This window comes from Pleurodeles waltl, chromosome 2_2 (genome assembly GCF_031143425.1).
Source record: "Pleurodeles waltl isolate 20211129_DDA chromosome 2_2, aPleWal1.hap1.20221129, whole genome shotgun sequence".
NCBI classification, from domain to species: Eukaryota; Metazoa; Chordata; class Amphibia; order Caudata; family Salamandridae; genus Pleurodeles; species Pleurodeles waltl.
This window is the reverse complement of record NC_090439.1, coordinates 353156036-353181106: the sequence shown is the minus strand read 5'-3', so window position 1 is coordinate 353181106 and position 25071 is coordinate 353156036. Positions and strand designations below refer to the sequence as shown.

At 43.9% G+C, this 25071-nt stretch overlaps 1 protein-coding gene across 9 annotated transcripts in view; it reads left to right on the top strand.

Annotated features, from left to right (window-relative positions):
* RIPOR2 (RHO family interacting cell polarization regulator 2) overlaps positions 1-25071 on the top strand; it is a 445875-nt gene that overhangs the window by 199488 nt on the left and 221316 nt on the right. For all 9 annotated transcript variants that reach the window (XM_069219867.1, XM_069219864.1, XM_069219860.1 and 6 more), the window contains exons 4-8: positions 2247-2325; positions 6396-6419; positions 8001-8054; positions 13976-14125; positions 15987-16050. In XM_069219867.1, coding sequence (XP_069075968.1) covers positions 2247-2325; positions 6396-6419; positions 8001-8054; positions 13976-14125; positions 15987-16050 — 371 coding nt within the window. The remainder of the gene's footprint in view (positions 1-2246; positions 2326-6395; positions 6420-8000; positions 8055-13975; positions 14126-15986; positions 16051-25071) is intronic.

Genomic DNA, 25071 nt, shown 5'->3' with positions numbered 1-25071 from the left:
GTTAATTTGTGTGTGTACATTGTGGTTTCAACAATGATGTTTCATGGTTCTGAAGATGGCTGTAGACACTCAACCTTCAGCCTCAACATGTTTTAGGCCTGTAACCCAAAAATCATCAATGACGTCCTAAGACAATAATTTCCATTATATGTTCAATGTATATATGGGCACATACACTATTAAATGGGCTGTATCATGCTGTCCGAGTACTTGTGACAATATAATCCACATTTTTTCACGGTCGTAAACATGATCAATTACTTTTAAATATGGTCCAGGCCTTAAAGGGGAAATGTTGACAAAATTACGTTATTAGGTCTGAGGTTTCTGGCGCAAGTGCCTACTTCCTGGCATTTGAGTTTTTTGTGCTGTGCTCGAGCTATTCTGTTTTGAATTTTCAAATCAATGTTTTCATTGCCATCTTCTACAAAATGAAACTACCTGCATGATGTAGCACAACAAAGAAACTAATGAGGAGACATCTCCTGGGGACCATCTTTCAGTCAAATATATTTATTTTTTTAGTTTTTCATGGGTTAACATAATAACTTTTATTCATTTTGTGTATGATTTGATTAACTATGGTGCCCAGAACATCATATGAATGCTTCAGTGTGGTATGCAGTGGCAAAGGCGGTCAAGTGGAGAGGGGAACAAAATGTAGGTTGGTAGTTCTAGCAGATTCTAGAGAGCTGACCGCCTAGGCAGTATAACTTAGTTATCAAGGCTGTTCGGAGACAGAGCTTCAAGAGGTCGGGTTGAAGGCAAAGATGCAGAGTATGTATTATCAGTATATATTTTTGAGTAGCTATGTTTTCAGCCCTCCTAGAAGTGCAATTACACAAAAATGAAAGCAAAAACCTGGAGTAGAGCACCAAAATAGGGAAAGTGGTGTCAGAAAGATGTACATTGTTGGCTAATATTCCCCTTTGATTTCACCTGGAATTTAATGTATTGAATGTCATATCAGAAAATCTATAATTTGTTTGATTAAAACCTACAGCAAAAGAAGAATTAAAAACATAATTTGAAGGTGCCTGGGTGCCTACTAACAAGACTCTAATGTAATAAAAGTATGACTCTTGTTTTTAAAAAAAATATTTATCTACCATTTAAACAGAAATCGGAGGTTGTCCCTTATTGTCCCAAGTAATTATATTGCCAATATTGTAGGAAAAATGTAAAATACACCCAAATCCTATTCTTTGTTCTCCTACTCTCAGGTTTAATTCCAGCACTGTCTGACTTACACATAGATGATAACAAAAAGGTTACAAAGAACTACCCAAAGGCATAAAGGACCCAATTCATCTTCACTTTTTTCAAGCATATTTACGACCACCAAATGAGGCAATCACCCCACTCTGAACATTTACCTTTTCATACTTCTGTGCTGTGGTGCATTTTCCAACTGCACTGCATTACTTTGTAGTGTGCTGCAAGTGGAGGAAAACAGTGAATCATATTCAAAAAGCTTGACCGACACTGTTCAAATATTAAAAACAAAATAAAAAATATTTTGGCACTGAAAGCCATGTCCATACGATATTAGTTCAGTACAGAGATTAAGCTTTCTGGAGCTTCACAGTGGTAACTGACTAGTGAGAATGGTAGGCAGCCAGAGTCTAACCTAGATAAAAACAATTGTTTGAGCCTCAGGGAGTTTGTGCAGGTCTCGCCACCATGGTAGTATACACTAAATTTAGCACTAATTAATTAGTTAGAACAAGTGCCACATTTATCTGGCTTATGCTGAGTACCTTCTACCTAAAGTGGAAAAATAACACTGGTAACCATGTAAGCAAGCAGCAGCAACGCTAATGGGTGTAGGTTTAATATTCTAATGTATGCAGATTAAAGCTAAACACATATGAAATGCAAGTAGTTTGTGTTGAAAGATTCATTGTACAATACTTCCCCATGCCTTAAAATACAAGCATAAGGGAGGCAACAGGATACTCACATTAGCTAATGGCTTGAGTACTTTGAAGTGACAAATATTCACTGGGCTAAGGCAAGATATGATTGACTAAGTCTCATGCCAGTGGCTGAAAGAGGCTGTTCCAAAAAAGCCAGTGGTTGAAGGGACAGACCCAAAGCCCATGGTGTATATTGTAAGCAGCTCTTTTTGTCAAAACCCAGACCTAAAAATGTTAGCTCTACAATTCTGTAAGATTGTGTGGAAACTACTGGCCACAGCAAACAAAGTTGTTAAATTAAAAAAATGACTTGCTTTATTTTGACAGTGAGTATCTGGAAATGCACCAGGGAGAGCTGGATAAGCTGAATGCCCAATTGAAAGACATGAGGAGGAACTCAAGGCTGGTAAGTCAAGTCTAGGTGGAATCGATGTTCAGAAAATCTGCTCATCATTTATTGTTCACAAGCAGGGCCTCTTGATTCGTTTTTAATTGTTTATACTTTTTTATTTTTTACAACCTCCCGCTTTGATCATTTTTCCATCCCCCTGCTCATCAGTAATTCTCATCTGCTATTCATTCCGGTTTGCTCTGCATTCATTAATTTCCTCTGCTCCTCATGCTTTTAAATCCCATGCACTGCTCTCCATCCTCCTTTGTTGTGTTACCCAAGTCTACTTTTGAGCGATGTTCTATGAATTTCTCCAGTCCCCACCACCTCTGCCTGCATCAACTTTCATTCTCTCTGTCTCTTTTCCATTCTATTTCACCCTGCACCCCTTACCTAGTCCTGTGTTTAATTCCCTTGTCACTGTGCCACTTCTGTCTCTCCATGTGTGTGTCCATGTTCTTGCAATTAAATAGCCATGTTGTAGCAGACTGCTTAGAACTGGTTATGCTCTATAGCCTTGGAACCCGCCATAGCGGGCTCTACCGGCCATTGAGCCGAAGGCGAGGGCCTTTATCAAGGGAGAGGGCCTTTAATGGGCGGTGGAGCCCCCTACGCTGGTTTCTAAGGCTATTAGAACATTCTGCCACTAGAGAGCAGAATGTTCTATCAAATAAAACAAATCCCTCACGAAGCCCAAGGGGATTAAAATCCCCTCAGACTCCGTGAGGCTTTGTTCACAGCTAGTGCTGTGAACGCGAACATTGGAATTTTGACGCTCCGGGCTTTTACCAGCGACTAAAAGAACAAACAGAGTACTCCATTGTCTGCAATGGAGCCCCCAACATTCCAATGTTTTAATAATACTTGAATAACAGGAGGTCATCACCGGCCATCATAGGGCACTCCCTTGAAAAGATGGTGTACTGAGTTTAAGGTTGAATAGGCATTTGCTCCACTGAGGAATATAGAAAGGATAGTGGTAGATGAATACATTTTACTACCTGTAGGATTATATGGAGAAGAGGAATGGTCTCAAGACTGAGCTTTTGGGGTGACCACCAGTTACAGGAATTGGTGGATGACTGGAGGAGAACCAGAAAATGAAGGAAGATGAGGCAGAGGGTTAGGAAGACTACCAGTTGCGTAGTGTATCAGAGGTGCCAGTAGTGGACAGTGTTATGATTACTGCTTCATCCTCTGCTATGTCACATTCACCTGAGGTGTTGATCAGAATGGGAATAAAGTATGAGCAGTCTCTACAGCGGGTTGAAAACCCAGAGAGGTAGTATTTGTGTGGATTAAATTCAAGATGTTTCAGATTCTTGAAATGGAAATGTTGTTAAGAGAAGGGTGGTTGTGGCAGAGAGAGGAAGGATCCAAAGTAGATTGGTTTCTTTAGTAGTGGCAAGATGGCGGGAGTTGCGAGTTATCTGACGTTCACTGAAGGAACTGGATATCCAGATGTGTCTGGCATGAGATCAGATACTGGATTTTTGGGTGTTAAAAGGATTAAAAAGTATGTGGGGTGGGTTTCAGTCTTGAGTATAGGAATGAGCTGTGCTGGGATGGTAGGGAAGAGTACTGAGAACAGTGTAAAGTGGGAGAAGGATTCCAAATGAGGAGCAGGGGATGGGCAAGGAGCAGTGTGTTTGAAGAAGAATGCATGTTAGGAGGGGAACTACGTGACTGAGTTTGGAATGGAGAGGCAAGATTAAGCAAAGGTCAACTGGGAAGGGACGATAGGGAAATAATGTTGAGGGCCAGGCCTTGAAGGTGTGAGTGAAGAGAGAGGATGAGGTCTCCAAAGTATGTTTTGTGGTGTCACAACAGCTAGAAAGGCACTGTAGGTAAGCTGGAAGTTAGCAAGATGTACAAGGTTTCATCCACCTGAGGATTGCATTTTTCCTTGAAGTCAGGGGTGGCAGGACTAATCTGAAGGGATTCCTAGAACGGCTATGAGAGAAGTAGTGAGAGGTGAAAGCTGATTTGATGATGATGCTGAATACATTGTAAGAGATGGTATTTGTCGATGGGGCAAACATATCAACTAGTAGTAGTATTCCATCAAATCGTGGGACTTGGCACGGTTTGTACCGTGTAGGTTAAAACCCAATGTGTTAGCATCTGAACGAATCATTGGTAATGCTACCAGGTCTGGCTTTAACTGCCAAGCTATATGCATTACCAATGCTTGTATTCTTTGAATGTCTTTTGTTAAGTATAAGGTAAACCATTCAAAGGTGGCTACCTGCGCATACAAATGCATGCTTTATGCACGTCTGTGCATTTTACGTTGTTTTTGTTGTAGTTTCCAAAACAGTTCAAAGATGGTCACCAGTGCACATGCATATCTGTATGCGTCCAATGACCATCTTTAAATGGTTTTAGTAAATAATTAAAAAACAGTTAAACAGCTGTCCATACCTCCACGGGCATGTACTCATGTGTGCCTAGGCAGGCATTTTTAAATGTTTTTTTTAAGAAAGTGTAACAAAACAATTCAAGGGTGGCTGCCCATGCATCTGCATGCATGTACACTCTGTAGCAACCATCGTGGATTCTTGTTAAAAGGTGATTTCCAAGATGGCCACCGCTTCTAGTTCCTGTGGGTATAGGTTGTTGTGTGCCTCAAGCAGCGTAGAGAGCCTAGTAGCAGTGTCTGCAAGCTGCTGTGCCCTCACCAAAAAAAGTGATAATGGCAAAACTATTTTTATGGGCAAAAAGGGACTCATTGGTCCACCCGTCTATATATCCGTCTGTACACAGGAAGAATGCTGTCACTCAGAGTGAGGGGAGCTGGTGGCTGAAGTAGGTCGGCCCTTTCCCTAATTCTATATATTGTGATGGGTGGAAGTGAAATGTGAATGACACTACAACAGACCAATGGGTAACCTGAGCTGACTGAAGGTTCCAGTATGTGAATATATACATTTATTTATTTTTACGGATGTGTTTGGTAAAAAAAGAAAAAGGTCTTGACTAATGACAAACCAGATGACACCCTCTAACAATTACAATTGTTGCCTGCAAGATAGAACATAGCTGTGACAGGTAGTTAAAGGAAATGTGTAGCCAAATTGCAAAATGTGTATCGTCTCCATATGGCACCTACTGTTCAGCTAATCAGAAGGCAGAGATGTAGCAGTTTTGGAGCTATAGGAGGGTAAATTGGTGAATAAAGAATGCTGCAGGCTTTAGACTATTTCAAAGCATTACCCCAACCTGATGTCTCCGACTCTCTTAGGTGAATTCTGCAGTGAAGGTTCTTACCTTTACTTTGAACCTCCAGAGAACGTGTCTAGGTATGGGATATGGGCACCTTCTAGACTTTTACGCCCAGACTGCCAGGCAGTGCTCAGAATATTCCATCAAGCTACAAGTCTTATATAACAGACATATGTTCACGAATTCCTGTCTCTCAAAAGCCAAGGATGCAACTTACAATACCCAGGTGTCTCAGCGTGACCAAGGTTGTGTGTTGTTAGTAGTGCACTCGCAGAGAACGAAGGAGCTAAATTATAACCCCAAACCTCAGCAGTCATTTTAATGTCGAGACATCCGTGTCTGGTGAAGATAAAAGCTGAGTGATAGCCACTGTAAAATGCGGCTAAAGCTGCCCCATGGGGAGCTGAACAGCAACTGGATGATTTTGAGACAGTTTATCTCTTAAATCCTGTGTTTTCTTTTCCTTCTGTCTTTCTCGTTATCGCCTGACTGTTCCGTAGTGAGTTCCCATTATTTGGCTTGTGGCAGACGTAGCAAAACAGGTTCTAATTCATAACAGCTTGCTAAAGATTCAGTCCCTAAATTCACAGATGAATAGCCCAGAGCCCGTGGGCCTATACATTGACCTAGTGCAAAGGGTTACTGAATCAGACTTCTTGAAAGAGTCAACTTTTATCAGGTAATGCAGAGAAAATGCTTCACGTTTTGCCATGGGCTCCTATGTTGATCAACCTTATCCATACTGAAATGGCTGCACTGAAGACCACAGGTTCTCAAAGAAACTGGCATAAGAACCGTGCCCAGTAGCCACAGGTCAGATGTGTCCTGCTTACTTTCTTTTTTTCTCTTCTTTCTTGCAGGGAGTCCTGTACGATCTGGATAAGGTAAGTTTCTGTCCTGTCTGTTCACGAACCAGTCACATTGTGTTAGCAAGGGGCGATAGGGCGGGCATCATGTCTTTATAGGTAGACAACAGTTCAAGAAAAGTCCGGAGGCGTAGCTTCAGGGGGGTGTTTGGGGTGTTACACCCCTCTAATGTATTTTCTGTTAAATAGTTGGGTACAACTGCTTTCAGTTGGGTATGGTGGGGTTCCCGTCAGATTTCACCAAGGATTTTTACATATGGACAGACAAAAATGCACACACACTCTCTCCCTCTGTTATGAAAGTCTTCAAAAATGTTGGTTATTTCACAAAATATTATGTTTTCTTTTGCATAGTACCCCTACCAAATCACATTCCTCTCCTCTTCCACTGCCCCTTAAGTCCCTCTCATGTGCTGTGCTTGTAGAAGTATTTTAACATCATATGCCAGCACCATTGTTTAGAAATCTGAAGATCAACCCCCCAAGCCCAGTCTTACTGAACAAGCCACGCCCGTGCTGAAGTCATGTCGGAAAAAGCCAATGGAACAAAGGAGGACATTAGACCACAGTTTGCTTTCAGGCATTTAGTGTTCTAAACACTCAGACCCCTTCACGACAGGTATATTGATATTCAGAGTCCTATATAATTTATAGATATCAAATATTAGAGTCTTCACGAAAACTTAGGCTCAAATCTCAATCCCCATTTGTGTCCAAATCTAAATTCCAGATTAGATGCTAATCATGCACCATAAAGGTATTGACAGGTGCAAATCGTGTGGGTGGCTAGCAGACATTTCAACTTTGCACAACTCGAAATGGGGAAAAATGCAGTAGTTGTGCTATTTCTATTTTCAGGCTCAAAACTTAAACATATGTGCAGCTTGCACATCTACTGAATGCCAGACATGGCAGTATTAGTATTTAATGTGTGCACAATTTCCATATGTAATTGAGCACAAGTTGTAACGAGGGCCTGTGATGGATATTAGAGGGAAAATAGAACGTTCCTAGTTTACATGATCCACAGCAATGAAGGGGGATGGCCACAGGGAGACGATTACAACTAATTCTTCTCTGGAGTGTAATGGTGCTGGGAAAACATGAGCTTGTCAGCAGAAAATAGATAGGATTGTGAATTTAGATCTGGATGACCGGAAACCTTCATGATTGGGAGCATCAGCGAAAGTTCAGTCTGTTTTTAATGTGGTGTTAGAGTCCTACATGTGTGTGTGTCCCTTTGAGGGGTTGATGCCTTGTGTAGTGACCCAGTTCTATTAGTTGGAAACTGCTTTACAGCAGCATGTCTCTCACTAATGCAATCGTGGAAAAACAAGTTCAGGTTCTGAACAATGATACTTAAAGAAAATATTTTGGATTGTGGATTGAAGTTATTATTAGAAGCTTACAACCCCACTTTTGCTTTGCTGTTAGTGTGCTGGTGTATGTCAACCATCAATTTGTCCATATAGTCTACTATAAAGTGAGTTCTAGCTTTCCAGTAGATGCTTGTTTAGCACTATTTGTCAAGTTCTAATGAAAGTAAAATACTTCTATTTTTCGCTAATATTAACATTTTCTACGGCAACGTTTTTGCAGCAAATCAAAACAATTGAACGGTACATACGAAGGCTGGAGTTCCACATCAGCAAGGTAACAGAAACCGTTTTCTCCTTCCTTGACTGTTCTTTTGAATTCATGCTGACATGCTGGCAGAGGTGTAAAACTGGTATTAAAAGAATCCATCCACTTGCCAAGGAAGGCTTCCCTTATTTAGTGATCTTCGTAACAACGGCCAAAGAAAGACCTGCTGCTTGATAAGAACCTGTCCAGCCTCCTCATGTGGTTTAGAGTGAATGTGACATACTAAAGGAAACCCCTTGTCAGAGCAGTACTGTCTAAGATTGTTACGTTCGCCTACTCTTGTAGGTACTGAAGAACTCGCCACTAGTACGTTCTCTGTTGCGTAACAGGGGTGTACTCAAGGTCTTTCTTGCATCGCTCACCCTGGGATTGTGAGGCTGGAGAGTTACTACTGAGTGTAACAAAGTACTACTGGGAGATCCAGTTACTAATTGTTAATGATCCCCAGCAGTAGCACTCACTAATGTCAACAGGAGTGTTTGGGGTCATAGGACATACCCCAGCTCAATGTATGGGAGGGGGACCTTGATAACCCTGTCCAAAACCCAAGAGCACTTTTAAAGGAGTGGTTTTTAGTTACCAACTTTATGGGGTGGCAGAATACCCCAACCCTTGAAATGCCCTAGTGAGATTCGACTCTACTAAATTATCTCCGAGCATAGTCGGGGTTCAGGAAATGGGAGCTTATTGAGATAGAGAAACCAAGAGACAAATGGAGATTAACGTGCATCAAGTCCTACGCAGTGCCCTCATACACGCCAAATATTTTAAGTACTTACAAGTAAAGTATGTTCTTCTGAAATAAAAGTAGATACTGCAAATGTCCTCGAGAACTCTCCATTGGAATTCAGCTTGCAAGCCACCCCCTTAAGTAAAAGCAATGTATCCTTGATATACACATCACTGTGGAACCCATGCTGCAGCAATTTATAGACACATGTGAGTGAGGCATGGGTCCATTAGGGGATGGAAACTGGACAGAAGCATACTTGTGCCGTTTCTATCAGATCAGGGGTTAGGCTTATACAAATAAAAATAACACTAAACATACTTCTCCAGAGAAAAAGTGGCACGATTTGAATTTAAGCCAGCAATAGATGCTTGAGACGATGTGGTCAGGAGGAAACATGAGCCCACACGTTGCGGGTCTGCCCCTTGATTCAACCATTAGAGGAGGTTGTCTTCTGGGTGACACTGTAAATCTTTGCGTCACAGGCAGTTTGCTTACTGTATTGCCCTGTAAATTGGCAACCTGAACAGGAAACAGAATGAAGAAAAGAGGAAGCAGAATAACAGCTGGCGTAATGTCCCAGTGATTACAAAGTGTGTCACATTTTAGCTGAAATCACTCGTTCTTTTTGCCCTACCCACGTCCCACCGTCCTCCTCCCCTGCATGGTCACAGATTACGCGCATACCCTTCCCGCAACTGTGAGCCATAGCCTCCTTTTCAACAGCAAATGGCTGTCGTTATATATAGCCCCCCTGGAGGATGCGAGGTCACCGCAGAGCTCACGCATGCAGCAAGTGCTGTGGGCTCGCGGCTCCAATGGTGCTATTTTTGAAGCCTGACACTCCACTGTATCTGCTGGAGAGATGATAAGCTTCTGTTTGCTTCTGTAAGGGGGACCGAAATTTCCTGACTGTTTTGTTTGCCTTCGAATGTAATTCTCTGCCTTCCAGTAATGTTTCCCGAGAGGCCTGTCTAGATGTTGCCCTTTCAATAATGTTCGATGGTCTTGAGGCCGGTGATATACCGATTAAGGTCTATTGATTATCTGCCAAAAAATGGTTTGGGTTGTGTACCGTTTCATAACCCTAGAAAGTATATGAGAAAATCGTAATTAGTAGGGTTTGCAAGCATTTGGGAAAGTATGGTTGAAGCTGGTTCTAACTACAACCCTAGAAAACGTTTTACCAGCGCCGACCTGCCCCAAGCCCAGCAAAGCGAAAGGGCCTGGTCCTCTCTAGAATCCCTCAGCCCATTAAGCCCGCTGCCCTAAAACCTACTTTGGATGTTTCTTTTGTCGTCTCAGGCAGTCCTAAATTACAAAAAGTTCAAGTTGAAAACTCATGGTTTCTACTGGGACCAGACACCAAGTAGTAGGTATGTTTAGCCATTTAATGACCTGCAATGGATTATATTGATTCAGGTTGTATCGTAAAAATGGGTATTGATGTCTAACAATGTTTTTGTTTTAATTTGTATTTTCTATTTAACTGGCAGAATTTGCATTGTTTTGTAAGATGTTTTTAATAGCCAGTCATCCAAAATCGAATATGACATGTTTCTTGTATCCAACAGAAACCTTTCATAACTGGTCAACTGTCATTTCCATCAGGGTGTGTGCTATCTCAGAAATATATTTGCGTAAACTGGGGTAATCCGTAAGATTCAATTGTTTTCACAGTATTCGAGAGAATATCAGTTTTAGGACTGCATGTCGTAGAACTAATGGGGGTTCCTTGCATTGCAGGCCTAGTGGACTGATTTGTTTGTTTTTACAATGGGGCACACCTGTCTAACCTGCTAAGTAAAGTAGACACCTCACCCAGATGCGATGACATTTAAAGGGATAAAAGTGGATGTTTGATCTGGTGAAGGCCACAGTGAGAACTTTCATTGATGTGGTTGGGACTTCTGGCTGACCTCTCAGAGTTATGTAGCATAGCACTTGGATGTCTCTATAGTAACTTCATGGGTGTTGCCCACAAGTTCTGCTGTGTTTTGTTATGAGCGTTTGTTTAGAGCACATCTCCAGTTTGTATGACTTTGCCACACTGTGTGCTTTCAAGGATGGGGGTGCCCTCTCGGATCCGATGTTTCCTCACAGACCTGACTGTGAGTTTTCAGATGGTTAATCAGAGTTATTAAATGGACACGGGGACCCGAGGAGCCATACAGGAATTAGGAGGTGTCGGCTCTGAAATGCTAACATGCCTCAAAATCCTTCCGACTGTGATAATTCACGAATTTCCACTAAGAATTGACACCTACTAGCTGTGGTGAGACAAAAACGTTTTTGGAGAGTAGAGATTCAAGAAAGACGTTTTGAAAGTCTACAGACTCGCTCCTTCAGATATAATCATTTTAACCCCCAAACAGGGTCTTCCAGTTACGTGATATTCAGAGGGCAGCATTTGACATCATATCAGCTTTTCTCTCCAGTTTGTCCCCCTCCCCCCCCAAGTCTTCCATCGTGTGCCAGGGTGTTGGAGAATGGGGTCAGGAAATAGGTGAGGGCCAGGCTCATGGATCGATCCACCCATCCCATAGCAGGACTCCGGAGCCTGCATATATTTAAAATGTGGGAGCTGGATCATCCGCCTGGCCGCGAGAACTTGATTTCGCCTGTGCTCTCCCAAGTCCTTTTGACTTTCCTGATTATCTCTTTTGCCCCATCACACTTATGATATCCGTTCCTCATTACTCTTCGGATGTTATCTCACCACTCGTTTCACACTACTACTTCCCCTACTGCACTAATTGCAGCATCTCTGTCCTTATTGTCCCTACATCCGCTGTCTTCCTTCCACGCCTATTTCACACTTTCTTCACAATCATCGTTATGTTAATGGATTCCCCTTATCTTAGCCTTTTCACAGCTCTGATCCTCATCCTGGCATATTCTTCGCCCCCCGTCTCTTAGCCTACTTCACGCTCCTAAGGTCTCTACATCTTCACACTCCTGACTCTCCTCTACGCTCTCTCCTCATACCCCTCTCCCTTCTGCTCCTTACTCTCCTGGGTCCCTCTTTCCCCTGTCTCTCTACACCACAGATGTCTGTACTTTTTCCTTTCCCTACTCACATCACGGTTTCCCTTCTCCATTTTTATGGGCGAGCATAAAGTGCTCCGTCCATTCTGTAATGTCTCTTTGGTCTTTAAACCACGCCCATGCCACGTCAGTCACTTACATTGGTTCGTGGGCTTGCCTTTTAAAATCCGCTTGCTTTCATTTGTGAAAGGCATGCATACGTCATGCCTTTTCCGGTGTTTAGCCCACCTACACAGCACCGGAAAAGTACCAAAAACATACGAGGCTCGATGTTTTCAGCCTGGGGTCCGGACTACTTTATCTTGTTATTTTCCACGCAGCGCGATCGCACAGCATTTTACATAGCGCGATCGCGCTGCGTGGTTTTTTTTGCTTTACAACGCTAATAGCTCTAACTTGAACAAATGCGAGACCAGTTGCGTAAAAAATGCTTGTTTGTTCTGTGCACTCTCCTAGTTTCCTACTGTTGTGCAGTTCCTTTTTCCTGCACCTCTAACTCCTGCTCTCACATAGCCATAGTCATAGTTTTATTTACTTCAGAAATCCTAAATTCTCCTCGAATAATCGCATCAAACAGTAAATCGTGTGAATGTACATTGTTAACTATTTCACAAGCCACTAAATAGGTTAAAGTCCATACGTCTCAGGGTAATCCTAGATTAGGAATACTTTATTCAGTAACTAATAGTTCTTGTTGAAGTGAGCTATTCTTTTCAGACTATGTGAAATATCACGCACTGCCTGTGCAAGGAGGCCCTCCAAGTGTAAATGTGTTCCATTATGTGGTAGTCAGTCTGTCAAGTCGTTTACTTTACATCAAAGTTGTCATTTTTAAATCAGAGGAGAGGGAGCCAAGAAAAAGAAAACTACATTCAGATTCTTTCCACAGGTTCTTCACACTCCCACCAGGCCCTCCTCATTTCTCTTCATCTTCAGAGTCCTGATTTACCTATTCTCTTCCCAGACCAGTCACAGTGGGACTCTACACACCCTCTCTCCCCATTCCCTTCTCTCACTCTGGATTGCTCAACTTTCTTCACAAGATCGCCACCTCGCTCCAGGAAGTGTTGTTTGCAGACCCTAGCTTTTCTTGTACAAACCATTGGTGTCAGCTACGTCAGCCGTGTTGTTTCGTTGGAAACGGCTCATCCATACAATTCTCAGAAAGCGCCAAGTTGTCAAATGCAGGCCCGTGCTTGGAAACGTAGGGACTGGACAACGTGGCTCTAGATCGCAACCCTACTTGCTTGGTCAACTCCGACTCTTACTTTTTGATATTGTTGTCGCCCTGCGCTGCTGTTTCACACTGATGCACTTCCCCAACTTGAGTTTGATGTAAATAAATCACTTCATGGATTGAACAATTGAGCGAATTATTATATATTGCTTTTCAAAAAATCAATCATTTTGCCAAATAGTGTTTTTTCCTACGCCCTTCCACCAAAGCACTCCATTTTAGATTTCTATTCAAGTCAAAGCGTAGACGATTGCGCGTCTGTCAACAACGTTTTGATTTTAGTTCTATGGATGGGTCATGTCGTTTTTGAAGTAGATGATACTAACTCTGGCTGACTGTCCTTTTGTATTTGAGAACTGACCTTTGGGACAGTTTTGCTACTAGCGTGATAATGCTTAATGTGATTGGCTTGTTTGCCTGCTGTTATACTGTATGGATTTGCATAGGCCCATACAAGATGACAATTTGTTCTTCGGGCTTTACTTCTCTGGTTGCAATAAAACCATGTTTGAGGCAATTTGTTGCTATGTGGTGCCCTCTTGTGCACTCCACGACCCACGCTAGACCACAGTTCGTTACAGTGACCTTTATCATGGAACAGCAAGCCTATTTGTCTGCAAAGTAGGATGTGATTTTTTCATTTTTTTGAGTGCAGTCCAATCTCCAAGACTTGGTATGTACATCGATTAAAGGGAAATAATTAACTGTTAGTTAACTGTGTTATTTAACTGTTTTATGATAGTTATTTTATTTTTTCCTGCCTGTGATGTGAAAGTATTATTTTAACTGAATCAACAGTTCATTTTTTTTTTTAAAGGTGACTTTTCATTGTTTCAAACTATCTTATCCTTGTTGATGGTGCTCCTGTGTCAGTCCTGGGGTGTCAGAGCTCATGTTTTGTTTTGCCCTGCACAGGTGGATGAGTTATATGAAGCCTACTGTATCCAAAGGCGCCTAAGGGATGGGGCGAGCAAGATGAAGCAAGCGTTTGCAGCATCACCTGCCAGCAAAGCAGCTCGAGAGAGTCTATCTGAAATTCACAAGAGTTACAAGGAGTATACCGAGGTGCTTCCATAATTCATTTGTGCAAACGAATTACTTTTAGCCACACTTGCAAACATTACAATGAATACCTACATATATGCTGCGAGGCTTCATACTTCAGCAGTTGCTCTTGGACCAAGAAATACTGTACAAGAATATATACTAGATTTGCTTAAAAGATTTGGGAAAATAGGAAGAATCTTTACTCTGCAAAATGGATTTATTTTTCCATCGTTCACAAATGGAGCTAACTTCTGTGTGTACACCTAATATTTATGGTGAGGACTATGAGTATGCGTTCAGATGTTTATTTTTTATTTTTTATGTGCCACAGTGGTACTTTCCATTGGCAGACATTGTACCGTCGTCCAAATTAATCTCCTCCCTTGAAATTCTGGGCCTGATTGCTCTTGCAGTATGCGTTATTATTGGTAGTGGGTGCTGAGAGCTCCTTGTCTTGCCTTTGTGCTTGTGATTCTTGAGAACCCTCCCCCAGAGAAGGCCCTGCAGGATAAGTTTTTGAAATACTGATAGCTCAATGATTGTTGCAAGCATCCGGAGAAAGGTCCGTGCCCCCCACATCTTAATAAATCATAATATCTCCACGCCACCAGTTGTAATCACCAGGCATGTAAACGTTTTATTCAAGATTGTCTATATGCAATGATTGCACGAAGGAAAGGAGAAGTCGACTATCCCCGTCAGGGCCTGTCATTCAGTGTTTAACGTATACTCATATTGAGGGACTACTCCTACTCCAGTAGCGGTGGACAGAAGGCCTGCTTCACAAAGTAAAGTTAGACCTGAAGTTCAAGTTTAGACCTGAAGTCTAACTTTAGACTTCAAGCCTAAAGTTATACTTTAGGTCTAAACATGTAAATCAGGTCTAAACTTAGACTTCAGGTCTAACATTACCTTTGTGAATCTGGTCCAGAATGTGCCCACTCGCATATTCGTTATGTTACTACTAAAACATATTAACATAACAAAAGATGGGGACACTGTACCTTACTGATGATGCGAGCCGGTCCAGACGAGACAAGCAAGTGTTTTGCCTTCTGCGTTGAAACTTTGAATGTGACCCCACAACACCGACTCTTCATTTCATTTATTAGGGGCTAACTGGACAGTGACTGACTTTAACTCTGCTACACATTGATGCAGCAGGAGCGGTTCACTCCAGTGTTGGTATAATGTGTACAGCAGAAATGATTACCACTTTGCGTTGCACCATCAACTCTGTCTTGAAAATATTTTTCTGTACATCTTTATGGATATTTTTTCTTGTAAATGTTATGCATAATTACTGGTATATGTTTTATTGCCTCCCCTTGTGTGCCCTTGAGCAATGCTATTTTCTCTTGTTCGTGAAACGTAAAGTGATATTTATCTGAATTGTTGCAAGTAATCCGATTCCAAAAACTGTAGACAAACAAATATTTTGTGTGATGTGAAACCAAAAGAACCACTGTTGTTATGCATGCAAGTGTGAAGAGAAGGGTTACACTTTAGCATGGAAGCAAAATGCTGCTTATAAAGTGTGAAATGTTAAAGAATAATGAGTGCCCAGCTGTGGATATCTGTTGTGTAGCTTTTTTTTAACATGCATTTGATAGAGTAAAACATTGGTATGATGTAATGGGCAGCAAGGCACTGGGCATTTTTTGATTTAAGTTTAAGTCATGCCTTTTCTTCCTGGGTGAGGACTTTTGTCATTTTACTTCCCAATTGAGCTAAGAAGGGTCTTTTCTTGTGCTATTTGTGTCTCCGAACCCTCCCCACCGCTCTGTGCACATCAGTGACAGTACATTAGAAGCTCGTTTTGCCCCCAAGCGCTTTTGCGTCCTCCTAAGTCTGTCTTTTCTTTCCTCTCTTTCTGCAGAATATGTGTACAGTAGAAGCTGATATGGAGAGCCTTCTGGGGGAGTTCCACATCAAGATGAAAGGTAAGGGATTCCTTTGTCATTCTCCATTCAGAACGGCTTTGTGGTGAATGCTTCCTGCCTTTCAGAACATTAATGGTGCAGGTTTTGCATTAAGAGCTTTTCTGTGCCCACCGCCATACAAGGTTTAATTTTCTCTCTGATAATCGACTGCCACTTGCAAGTCTGTGTTGCTGCAGATCTGCCCACGGAGTTTAGTATGATGTGTCTCTGCCTGTTTTTTGTTCACTTAAACCTATTTGTATCCGAGGGCCAGTATGTGCGCCTTGTGCTTTATAATGCCGCAAGAGTGTCATTTAGCTGTACACACAGCACAAGCTGGGTCCCTTACTCCCTGTGCCACTGGCTGATGAGAAGTGATACCCCGAAACCACTCCCTGGATGCTTGTTTCAGGTCCAGAGAGGACCTGGTCTGGCAGTTTGGGCTGCACTGTTCCCATGGGGAGCAGGGTAAAGACTGATTTGCATATGGCTGGGTCCAAACTGGGGTGGCATGGTGAGTAAAAGAACAATGGATTTAACCCAGATCTGTGACTGGAATTGGGTGCCTGAAAGGTTTCAGCACTCCATCTATCACCTTGTTGTGTAACAGATTGGTGCCAAGGCATACTTGATGAAATCAGTGTTTATTCCCAGCATCACAGACTAGGCACTGATGAAGTTTGATATAGTTAAACCTTACTGTAGGTTAGGCAAGACACAGCAGTGATTCTCAAGAAAAGGCCTGAAAAGTACATGTGCCATAAGCAGTATTGGAAGAAAAGCAGAAATAGATGAAACCATATGGAATCACAAACCACTGAATATCAGCTGGCCAACAGAATAAGCATTGGCAAAGCCTATAGATCTGGCATGGGCTGCAAGTCCTTAAACTTTGTCAATGCTTGATTTGTTAAGATTTTAGCATAATTTTGTTGAGGAAGCTGCTAAGTCATCTTCAGTCCAAAACAAAACCATTGGCTAAAAGCAAAAACATGTTTTGGTCTTAAAAAGCACACATTACAATAATAGTTCCTGGCACTGAAGAAACTAAATTGTGTCTGGATGTGCTCTTTGTGAAAGGGCAGAATGAAGTCACTCATAGTGGCTGAAATGGGCTGACCATTTGCCCCATGCTGTATACTATAGTATGCTTAAGAAAAATGTGAGTGACAAAACAACCAACCATTGGATGAGGAGGGATGACTGATAGCCCTATATATATATATATATATATCAAATATATGTATTACCTACTGGTGGTTGCCAGTAGGTAGTTAGAGTTAGGACCTAATTTCCATAGGAAAAGAGTTTTTTGTTTTTCAAATAACTTTGGCACCATTTGACAAATCATCCCGAAATTTTAAAAACTAAAATGATAGTCAGTTCATCAGCCATTTGGAAGTTTCAGGGTGATCAGTTAAGTGGGAGACGAGAAAAAGGGTGGCCACCAAAACACCCCAAAACACCTTTTCCCTAAGTGTTTTACCTTAGAGGTTTTGAACACGACTACAGCCTGAACTGAACTGCTGGATGAAATTACATCAAATTTGGCAGAAAGCTAGCTCTTGGTCTGGAAAGCATTCTTTTTATGATTTGAAGTAAGTCTGTTCTGTAGTTTTAGATATATTACAGGAAAAACAAATAGAGATATATAGGAACGCAGATCCTCTGTGGAATCAAAAGTCCCTGTGCAGAGATCTGATTGACTGCCAACAGTTCAACGAGTAAATGTTGGCAGCTATTTTGAGTCCCACAAAATGTAATAAAAAAAAAGGGGCATGCTAGCCTTGGTTCTGGGGTCCCCCTCTGTCCCGGCCAAGGCAAAAAAGCTTTTTAAAAAAAATATTTTCAGCAGAATTAATGGAGGGTATGCTAATCCACCGAAAATCCAAAATAAAAACAAAAAAATAAGCACGATCTCTTGCGCATGTTCAGAATGTAGACCTCCAGGTGGAACAGGTCTTGGAGGCATGATGCAGTATTAAAAAAAAAAAATTAAAGGTGGGGTTGCAGGGGGCAACCCTCTGAACGCTCAATTGAGCCCCGGGGACCCCACCACCCGTAGACTTAAAATCAATATGGGGAGCACTCCGTGAACCCCCCTCTATGGGTTTAAGTGAGCACCAGGGACCAACACCTTCCAGGGGCTTTATTTATTAAATGGAGGGGGCTGCGTGACCCCACCTCCTCCCTCCTGGGAGTAGTTGAAGCCCCAGGGACTACCACCTTCTTGGGGTTAAAATTAAATGTTTAGGCTGGGGTCCTCGTTGACCCCCCGTGCCCTAGGGACCACCACCTCCTCCAAGGGCAAGCTATTTAATTAAAAGTGAATGGGGGACCACAATCACTGCCATGCGGGCTGGGAAACAGATGAAACGATTTCTCCTGTACACAGGGAATTGCATTTTCAGCAGAGGGAGAGAGCCATCTGGGACTGTGGGGCCATCAGGCTCTCCCCGCATTGCCCATCTAAACACAATAGGTACCCTTTGTGGGGCTAGGGCACCCAGGGACTAGTGGTCAGGTGATTGGGTAGAGGAGGACCATCTCCCCCATTTAATAATGGCTGGGCCATGGAGTCCCTGGGGCCAAAATCTGCCCAGTTTTAACTAGGAATTTGACCCAGGGGTGTGGAGGGGTCCATGCGGCCCCCTGATATATTGTTAATTTAGCCCCAGGGAGGTTATGGTCCCTGGAGCATGTTGAAGCCCCCTCTGCTATTTTTATAAATAGTTTGGTGCCTACAGTGTGTGGGACTTGCAGACAATCCCTTTCTGCTCAACCCCCCCCACCCCACCCCTGTGGACAGACGAAGGCCGTGTGTGGTGGTGGTTGGAATAACATTAAGTAATTAAAATAAACAAAATAGAAATTCACTCAAAAAAACAAAGGTTACATGAATACATTATACCTAGAAAATAGAATTATAAAACATAGAAATTCACTTAAAAAAAACAAAGGTTAAAGGGACGTTCTAGTTAGGTTCACATTTTACGTGCATAATCCCATAGAAATACAGCAGTTATAGTTATGGTTATCTCAAGTAACTATAACTCGTGCCCTAAGGTAACTAACTTGTGCCCTCGCCATGCACTGCTAGTTACCCCACATATTACATCCCGTATGACATCTTTGATAACATCTCGATAATATCAGTATAACGTTTGCAGTAAAATTATTGAGGAGAAAACTGTGCATGGCGGGGTCAGGAGTTATAGTTAATTGACTGCTATTTCTAAACAATTCAAACTTGTGCAAACAAAAACAGAAACAACACATGGAGCTAGCTGGTCAGCATTTTGCGTGCATGTGAGACCATTTTGGAATAGGTTTGCTTCAATTCAGTGCACTTTGTTACATTGTGGTACAATGGATTCCCAAGGATGATTTTGTAAATGGCTGCACACTTTAGGAAAGCATTATTTAGAGAAGTGAGAGAACTCTAGATGGGAGAGTGCTGTGACTCCTCCTCCTGCGCACCCAAGGCATGAGTTAGAATAGCATTAAATATTGTACAAGGGACTAGATTGTGTCTGTGGTACCGGATGGCCATCCTTATGGGCCAGATTAAGTGAGGTTTTTAGTATTGCCAATTGGAATGCAAATCCACCCGACTGAGATGCATGACATGCAAAATCGCCCCATGAATATTCATTGTGGGAATCTAGACTTTCTTACTTGATTCTGTCCTCAAGGATGATCAGTGAATAACTGTGTTCAAGAGCATGACTTAATCTGGTTGCAATTTGAAGTCCCAGAGAATGGTGAAAATCCTTTTAGACCCTAATGAACAAAGGTCCTAGGCAGATGCAATCACTGACAAACAAGTTAGGTTGCAGTAAACTGTTGGATCCATTTCCAGTTTTTCCACACGGCTGACATTCAGGTATGTATAACACACTGCAGTTAAAAGTGTAAGTTTGGTACCTCCAATGTGCTGGGTTAATATCAACTACAGATGAATCCTAAAGTTAAAGTCACTACAGTGGAAGAGCTGCTTGGTTTGCCAGGAAATTCAAGTAATTGTTTTTGAAAGACCACTGACTGAAACATCAATGTTGACAACCTCTGATGGAATTCAGTCTGACTCGACCACACTGGGCCCAGTATAACACAGTCCAGAATTTAAGGGGAAATGTCCTATGTAGGTTTGGGTTGTAACTCCCACTGCTACAATCAGTGATTTGGGTAATTAGCAGAATGTTGAATTTGCGTGAGTTTTATGTTCTGACTAGATAACCAGGTTTACCTGTGTTACTCGCCTTCCTGGTAGCTGGCACTGGCCCTCACTTGCTCTGTGTTCATGTCAATGTGAATGGAGGAGGTGAGTTTGAGAACTAAAAATTGTAGCTAAACAGTAAGATCATAAAGGTAGCAGGCAACTGAATTATTAGTGTCAAGGAGTGTGGTGCTGGGAGACGGCACACGTGCTATGTAGTGGCAGGGGAATTAGCAGGTGTTGTGGGACACATATCTGACCTAGGGTAGCTCTTTGTATCGGTGGGGCCCAAGTATAATATTTAGGTCTTGCCTACCAGACAGCGTGAGCTGTCTGGTTTCCAAACACCTCTCTGTCTGGTTTCCTAATTTTTTCAATTTTTGTTTTTGTTTTGATAAAGAGATTTTATTAAATTTTGCATAAAACAATTATGAATACAGTACAACATGATGCCAACGGGCATCAAAACAGTAATGGTCAAGTCCTCGGTCCTTGCCCCTTTTATTATTAAATGTTGCTCACCATCCACTCTTAAAGGCCCGCTACATCCTCCCACTTCCCCCATATCTTCTTATGTTTGTGTAAGCAACCTCTGGCCTCGTACACAAGTTTCTTCCGCTGCGCACACCAATCCACTCCCCGTCTCCACTTAGCCAGTGTCGGAGCCACCCTGGCCTTCCAATCTGCCATTATGTCCCTTTTGGCCACTAGACACGCCACCCCTAGGAAGGACCGATCTGCTCTTCGTAGCTCTGTATCTCCCATGACCCCGAGAAGGAGGGGCAGTGGTGACCTCTTTACCTCCTCCTGTAGGACCACAGATATCTCTTGCACCACCTTTTCCCAATAGGCCATTATATTCGGGCATGTCCATACCATGTGGTAGAAATCCGCTGTATGATACCTGCAGCGGGGGCATTCCGCTGTGGGGCGGAGGCCTGCGTTATGTAACATGGCGGGTGTGAGGTATGCGGCATGTAGGAAATAGGATTGTGGAAGCGTGTGGCCATTGTTAGGGAGCGTGGGGCCATTAGTGCTTCTGTCCAGTCCGCTTCCTCCATGGATCCCACCCAACTCTCCCACCTTTGGCGAAGCTCTCTTAGGGGTCCCCCAGTGGCGGTGATTAAGGTGCGATAAATCTGAGAAACCCCTCCCCTTCCCAGGTCTCCCATCAGTGCCTTGGCTTCCATGGGGCTGTTCTCGGGTATGGTGTCCCCTGTCTGCAGGTGAACTAGTAGGGCATGGCGTAATTGGAGATATCAGTGGAACTGTGTTTTGTTTAAGGAATATTGTTTCTGGAGGTCTTGAAAAGATCGTATATGTGCCCCTCTCCACACATCTCCCAGCGTGGAGATCCCTATGGTGTCCCATTTCTGGAAGCCCTCCAGACCTGCCACATGTATCAGCTGCTTCCCATGCCAGAGCGGGGTTTGTTGGGTTAGACGTCCCCACCACCCCGTCACTTTCTGGGCTGTACGCCATCCCAGTAGTACCACTTTGGTCACATCTGGAGTATCCCGGGGTATCGGGCTCCCGTAGAGTATGTCAAGGATCCGTGGGTAGCCCATTGTCTGTAATTCTAGTTGGTGTGCGGGGTCTGTCCATCCACCTCCCATCCAGTCATTGATTACAAGTGTGTGCATCGCTAGATAATAGTATTGAATTTTCGACATGCCCAGTCCACCCTCATATACATCCCTCTGACAGGTTTTTAGCGACAATCTTATACGTGACCCACTCCATATGAATTGGCGTGCTAAAGAGTCCATCTCCTTGAACCATCTCACGGGGATGGGGTGTGGGAAATTCTGCAGGAGGTATAAGAGCCTGGGGAGAATCATCATCTTGTACAGCGCTATTCTACCCAGTAAATTCAAGGGGAGGGCCTTCCAGCGCAGAAGGTCGATTTTGATTTTCTTTGAAAGCGGCGCGACATTGAGTTCCCACGCTAGCTCAGGGAGAAGTGAGATATGTATCCCGAGGTATTTAAAGCTGTTTCTCCGTACAGGGATATTTCGTTGCCAGTCTATACAGTTGTGCGAGCGATGAAGGGGGATCAGTAAAGATTTGGCTGGGTTCAGGATCAGCCCTGAGGCTTCCGCGAAAAGTCTAAGGATCTCTAGGATGCGTGGGCCGCTTTTGGATGGGTTGGAGATATACAGGAGCACATCATCTGCGTACAAAGCCACTCTGTCTTCCGAACCAGAGGGCCAGTACCAGCCCTCGATCAGTGGGTCGCTTCTTATTAGTATCGCCAGTGGCTCTATCACTAGCGCGAAGAGCAGGGGAGATAACGGGCATCCCTGTCGAGTCCCACGGCCAATGGGGATTGGGTCGGAGACTACTCCATTCACCCTGATTCGAGCCGTCGGGTTAGAGTATAGGAGTTTCACCAATCCCCGGAATTTAGGTCCGAGCCCGTTTTTATATAGGACCTGATTGAGGTTGGACCAATCTACCGTATCAAAGGCCTTTTCGAAGTCGAGTAAAAGCAGTGCCAATTGCGTATGCAATAGCGCTTTGCGGTGCGCCAAAGCAAGATGTAATCGTCTGATGCAGTGCCTTGTGCTACGAGTGGGCATAAAACCACACTGGTCAGGGTGCACCAGCGTGGGCATTGCCTCCTTCAGTCTGGAAGCAAGGATCGAAGAGAGCACCTTGACTTCCACATTTAGGAGCGATATAGGCCGGTACGCTGAACATTGTCGTGATGGGGGTTGGGTTTTGGGAATTACCACAATAGTGGCTTGATCAATCTCTGTTGGGAAGCGGCCTTGATTTTCCGCTTCTTCGTACATGTTGAGCAGGTGGGGACCCAGAATATCGCTGCATTTACTATAAAATTCCGCTGGAAAGCCATCGGGGCCTGGTGTTTTGCCTGATGCCAGTCCCGATATTGCGTTGCAGACTTCTACAAGATCAATGGCCTCGTCCAGTCTGTCTCTCACCTCTGGGGTTACCCCGGGAAGGGTAATCTCGTTTAGCAGGGGGGACTCTCTCTCAACAGCAGGGCGTGGGTGCCTGGCGTATAGACGGGCGTAGTAGGAGGCGAAGCTATGTGCGATTTCCACTGCTGTTTTGACAAGAGTACCCGAGTCATTTAAGATCTCCGGTATAATTCTGTTAGCCATGGGGCGGGTGGCCAGCCAATGCAGTAGCTTCCCGTTTTTATCCCCCCATCCATAAATTCGGCCTGCTGAAGCTCTCCACATGTGCTTGGCCGAATCTAGCATTATATGTTTAATATCTTCTCTTACCCTGGTCAGTTTCCTCATGGTCGAGGCCGATGCCAAGTTTTCATGTTGGCATTCGAGTCTCCGGGCCTTGTTCTCTAGCTCGGTGATCTGGGAGTTTTGATCCCGTTCACGGGACCGAAGATGGCTTCTGGCATGTCCTCTAATAGTGGCCTTGCAGGCAGCCCATAGCATTCCTGGGGATCGAACCGAGCCCTCATTTAATTCGAAATATTGGCCGAGGTGCAACCTGATCTCTTGGGTGTACTCTGTATCTTGTAAGTGCCACGCGTTCAAGCGCCACATAGGCCGTCTGGTAAGGTCTGCTCTACCCAGTCGGATCCGTATTGGTGCATGATCGGAGACCCCCCCGTGGAAGAATCTCTGCCCCTGCGACTTTTAAGAAATCTAGGGCGGGCATGAACACCAGGTCTATTCTGGATTGCGTCTGGTGGGCTGCCGAAGTATGTGTGTATTGGCGTTCTCTGGGATGCCAGGTGCGCCACACCTCACACAATCCGAGGCTCTCCGCCCAACTACTTAGGGCTGAGGCCCGCTTGGATCTATTTATGGTAGTTTCCCCAGAAATGTCCAGCTTTGGGTCAAGGACCGCGTTGAAGTCGCCTCCCAGTAGGGTAGTTCCTTGGGGTAATCCTGAGGTTACTCGGTGGAGCGAAAGTAGGAAGGAGTCAAGATTTGCCGGGGGCGCATAGGCGCACACCAAGTTTAGCGGTTGTCCGTGAAGAGTCCCCGTGACCACCATGAATCTACCTTGTGAGTCAGATTGCGTGGAAGTGATTACCATAGGCAAAGATCGGTGGAGCAGAATGGCCACTCCTCTAGAGCCTCTGGAAAACCCTGCATGGTATACCCTATTGTATCCTCCTCTCGCAAGCATAGGGCATCTGGACCCAAGTAGATGGGTCTCTTGCAGGAGAACTACTGAGGGGCAATACCTGCGGAGGGTGTTAAATACTGCCGATCTTTTGATCTTGTCTAACAGGCCGTTTACATTCCAGGAGAGGACCTGGGTTACTGAGGGCCAAGCGTGAGGTGTGCCGATGTTGGGCATGTTTGGATGTGTGGGTGCAGGTCCAGGGATGACCATTTCGGACGTGACCGTGAAATTTTAAATCTACAAACCAGGCTAACTAATTTGTCGCCTCCTAAACCTAACTTAAACTTCCCCTCCCCTCTAAACTCCCCCCTCCCCATACTCCCCCCCCGGAAGCATCTGTCGCCCATGTACCCAACCAAAACCAGACAGCCAGTAAAACTGTCATTGGAGTGGAGTGATGGACCCCTCCTTTCTTTAGGATCAATTGCAATTAGCAGTCACAAATCAAGCGTTCAACACCATACTCTAGGAAGTCTCCGGAGCTATCAATGTTAATCTCGCTAGGGGTCGCCCGAGAGGATCAAGCGAAGCCCGAATCCCCCTACATCTCGCGCAGGGGTCCCACACCTCCTGTCAGCCGAGTACCGGAGACTGACTCAATCGCCCATCCTCGGCGGCTCTGGACGGTGTTCGAGACACCGGAAGAATCTCAGTGTTAGATTCGGCATGAGGACCAGAGTCCCGAGCTGTTT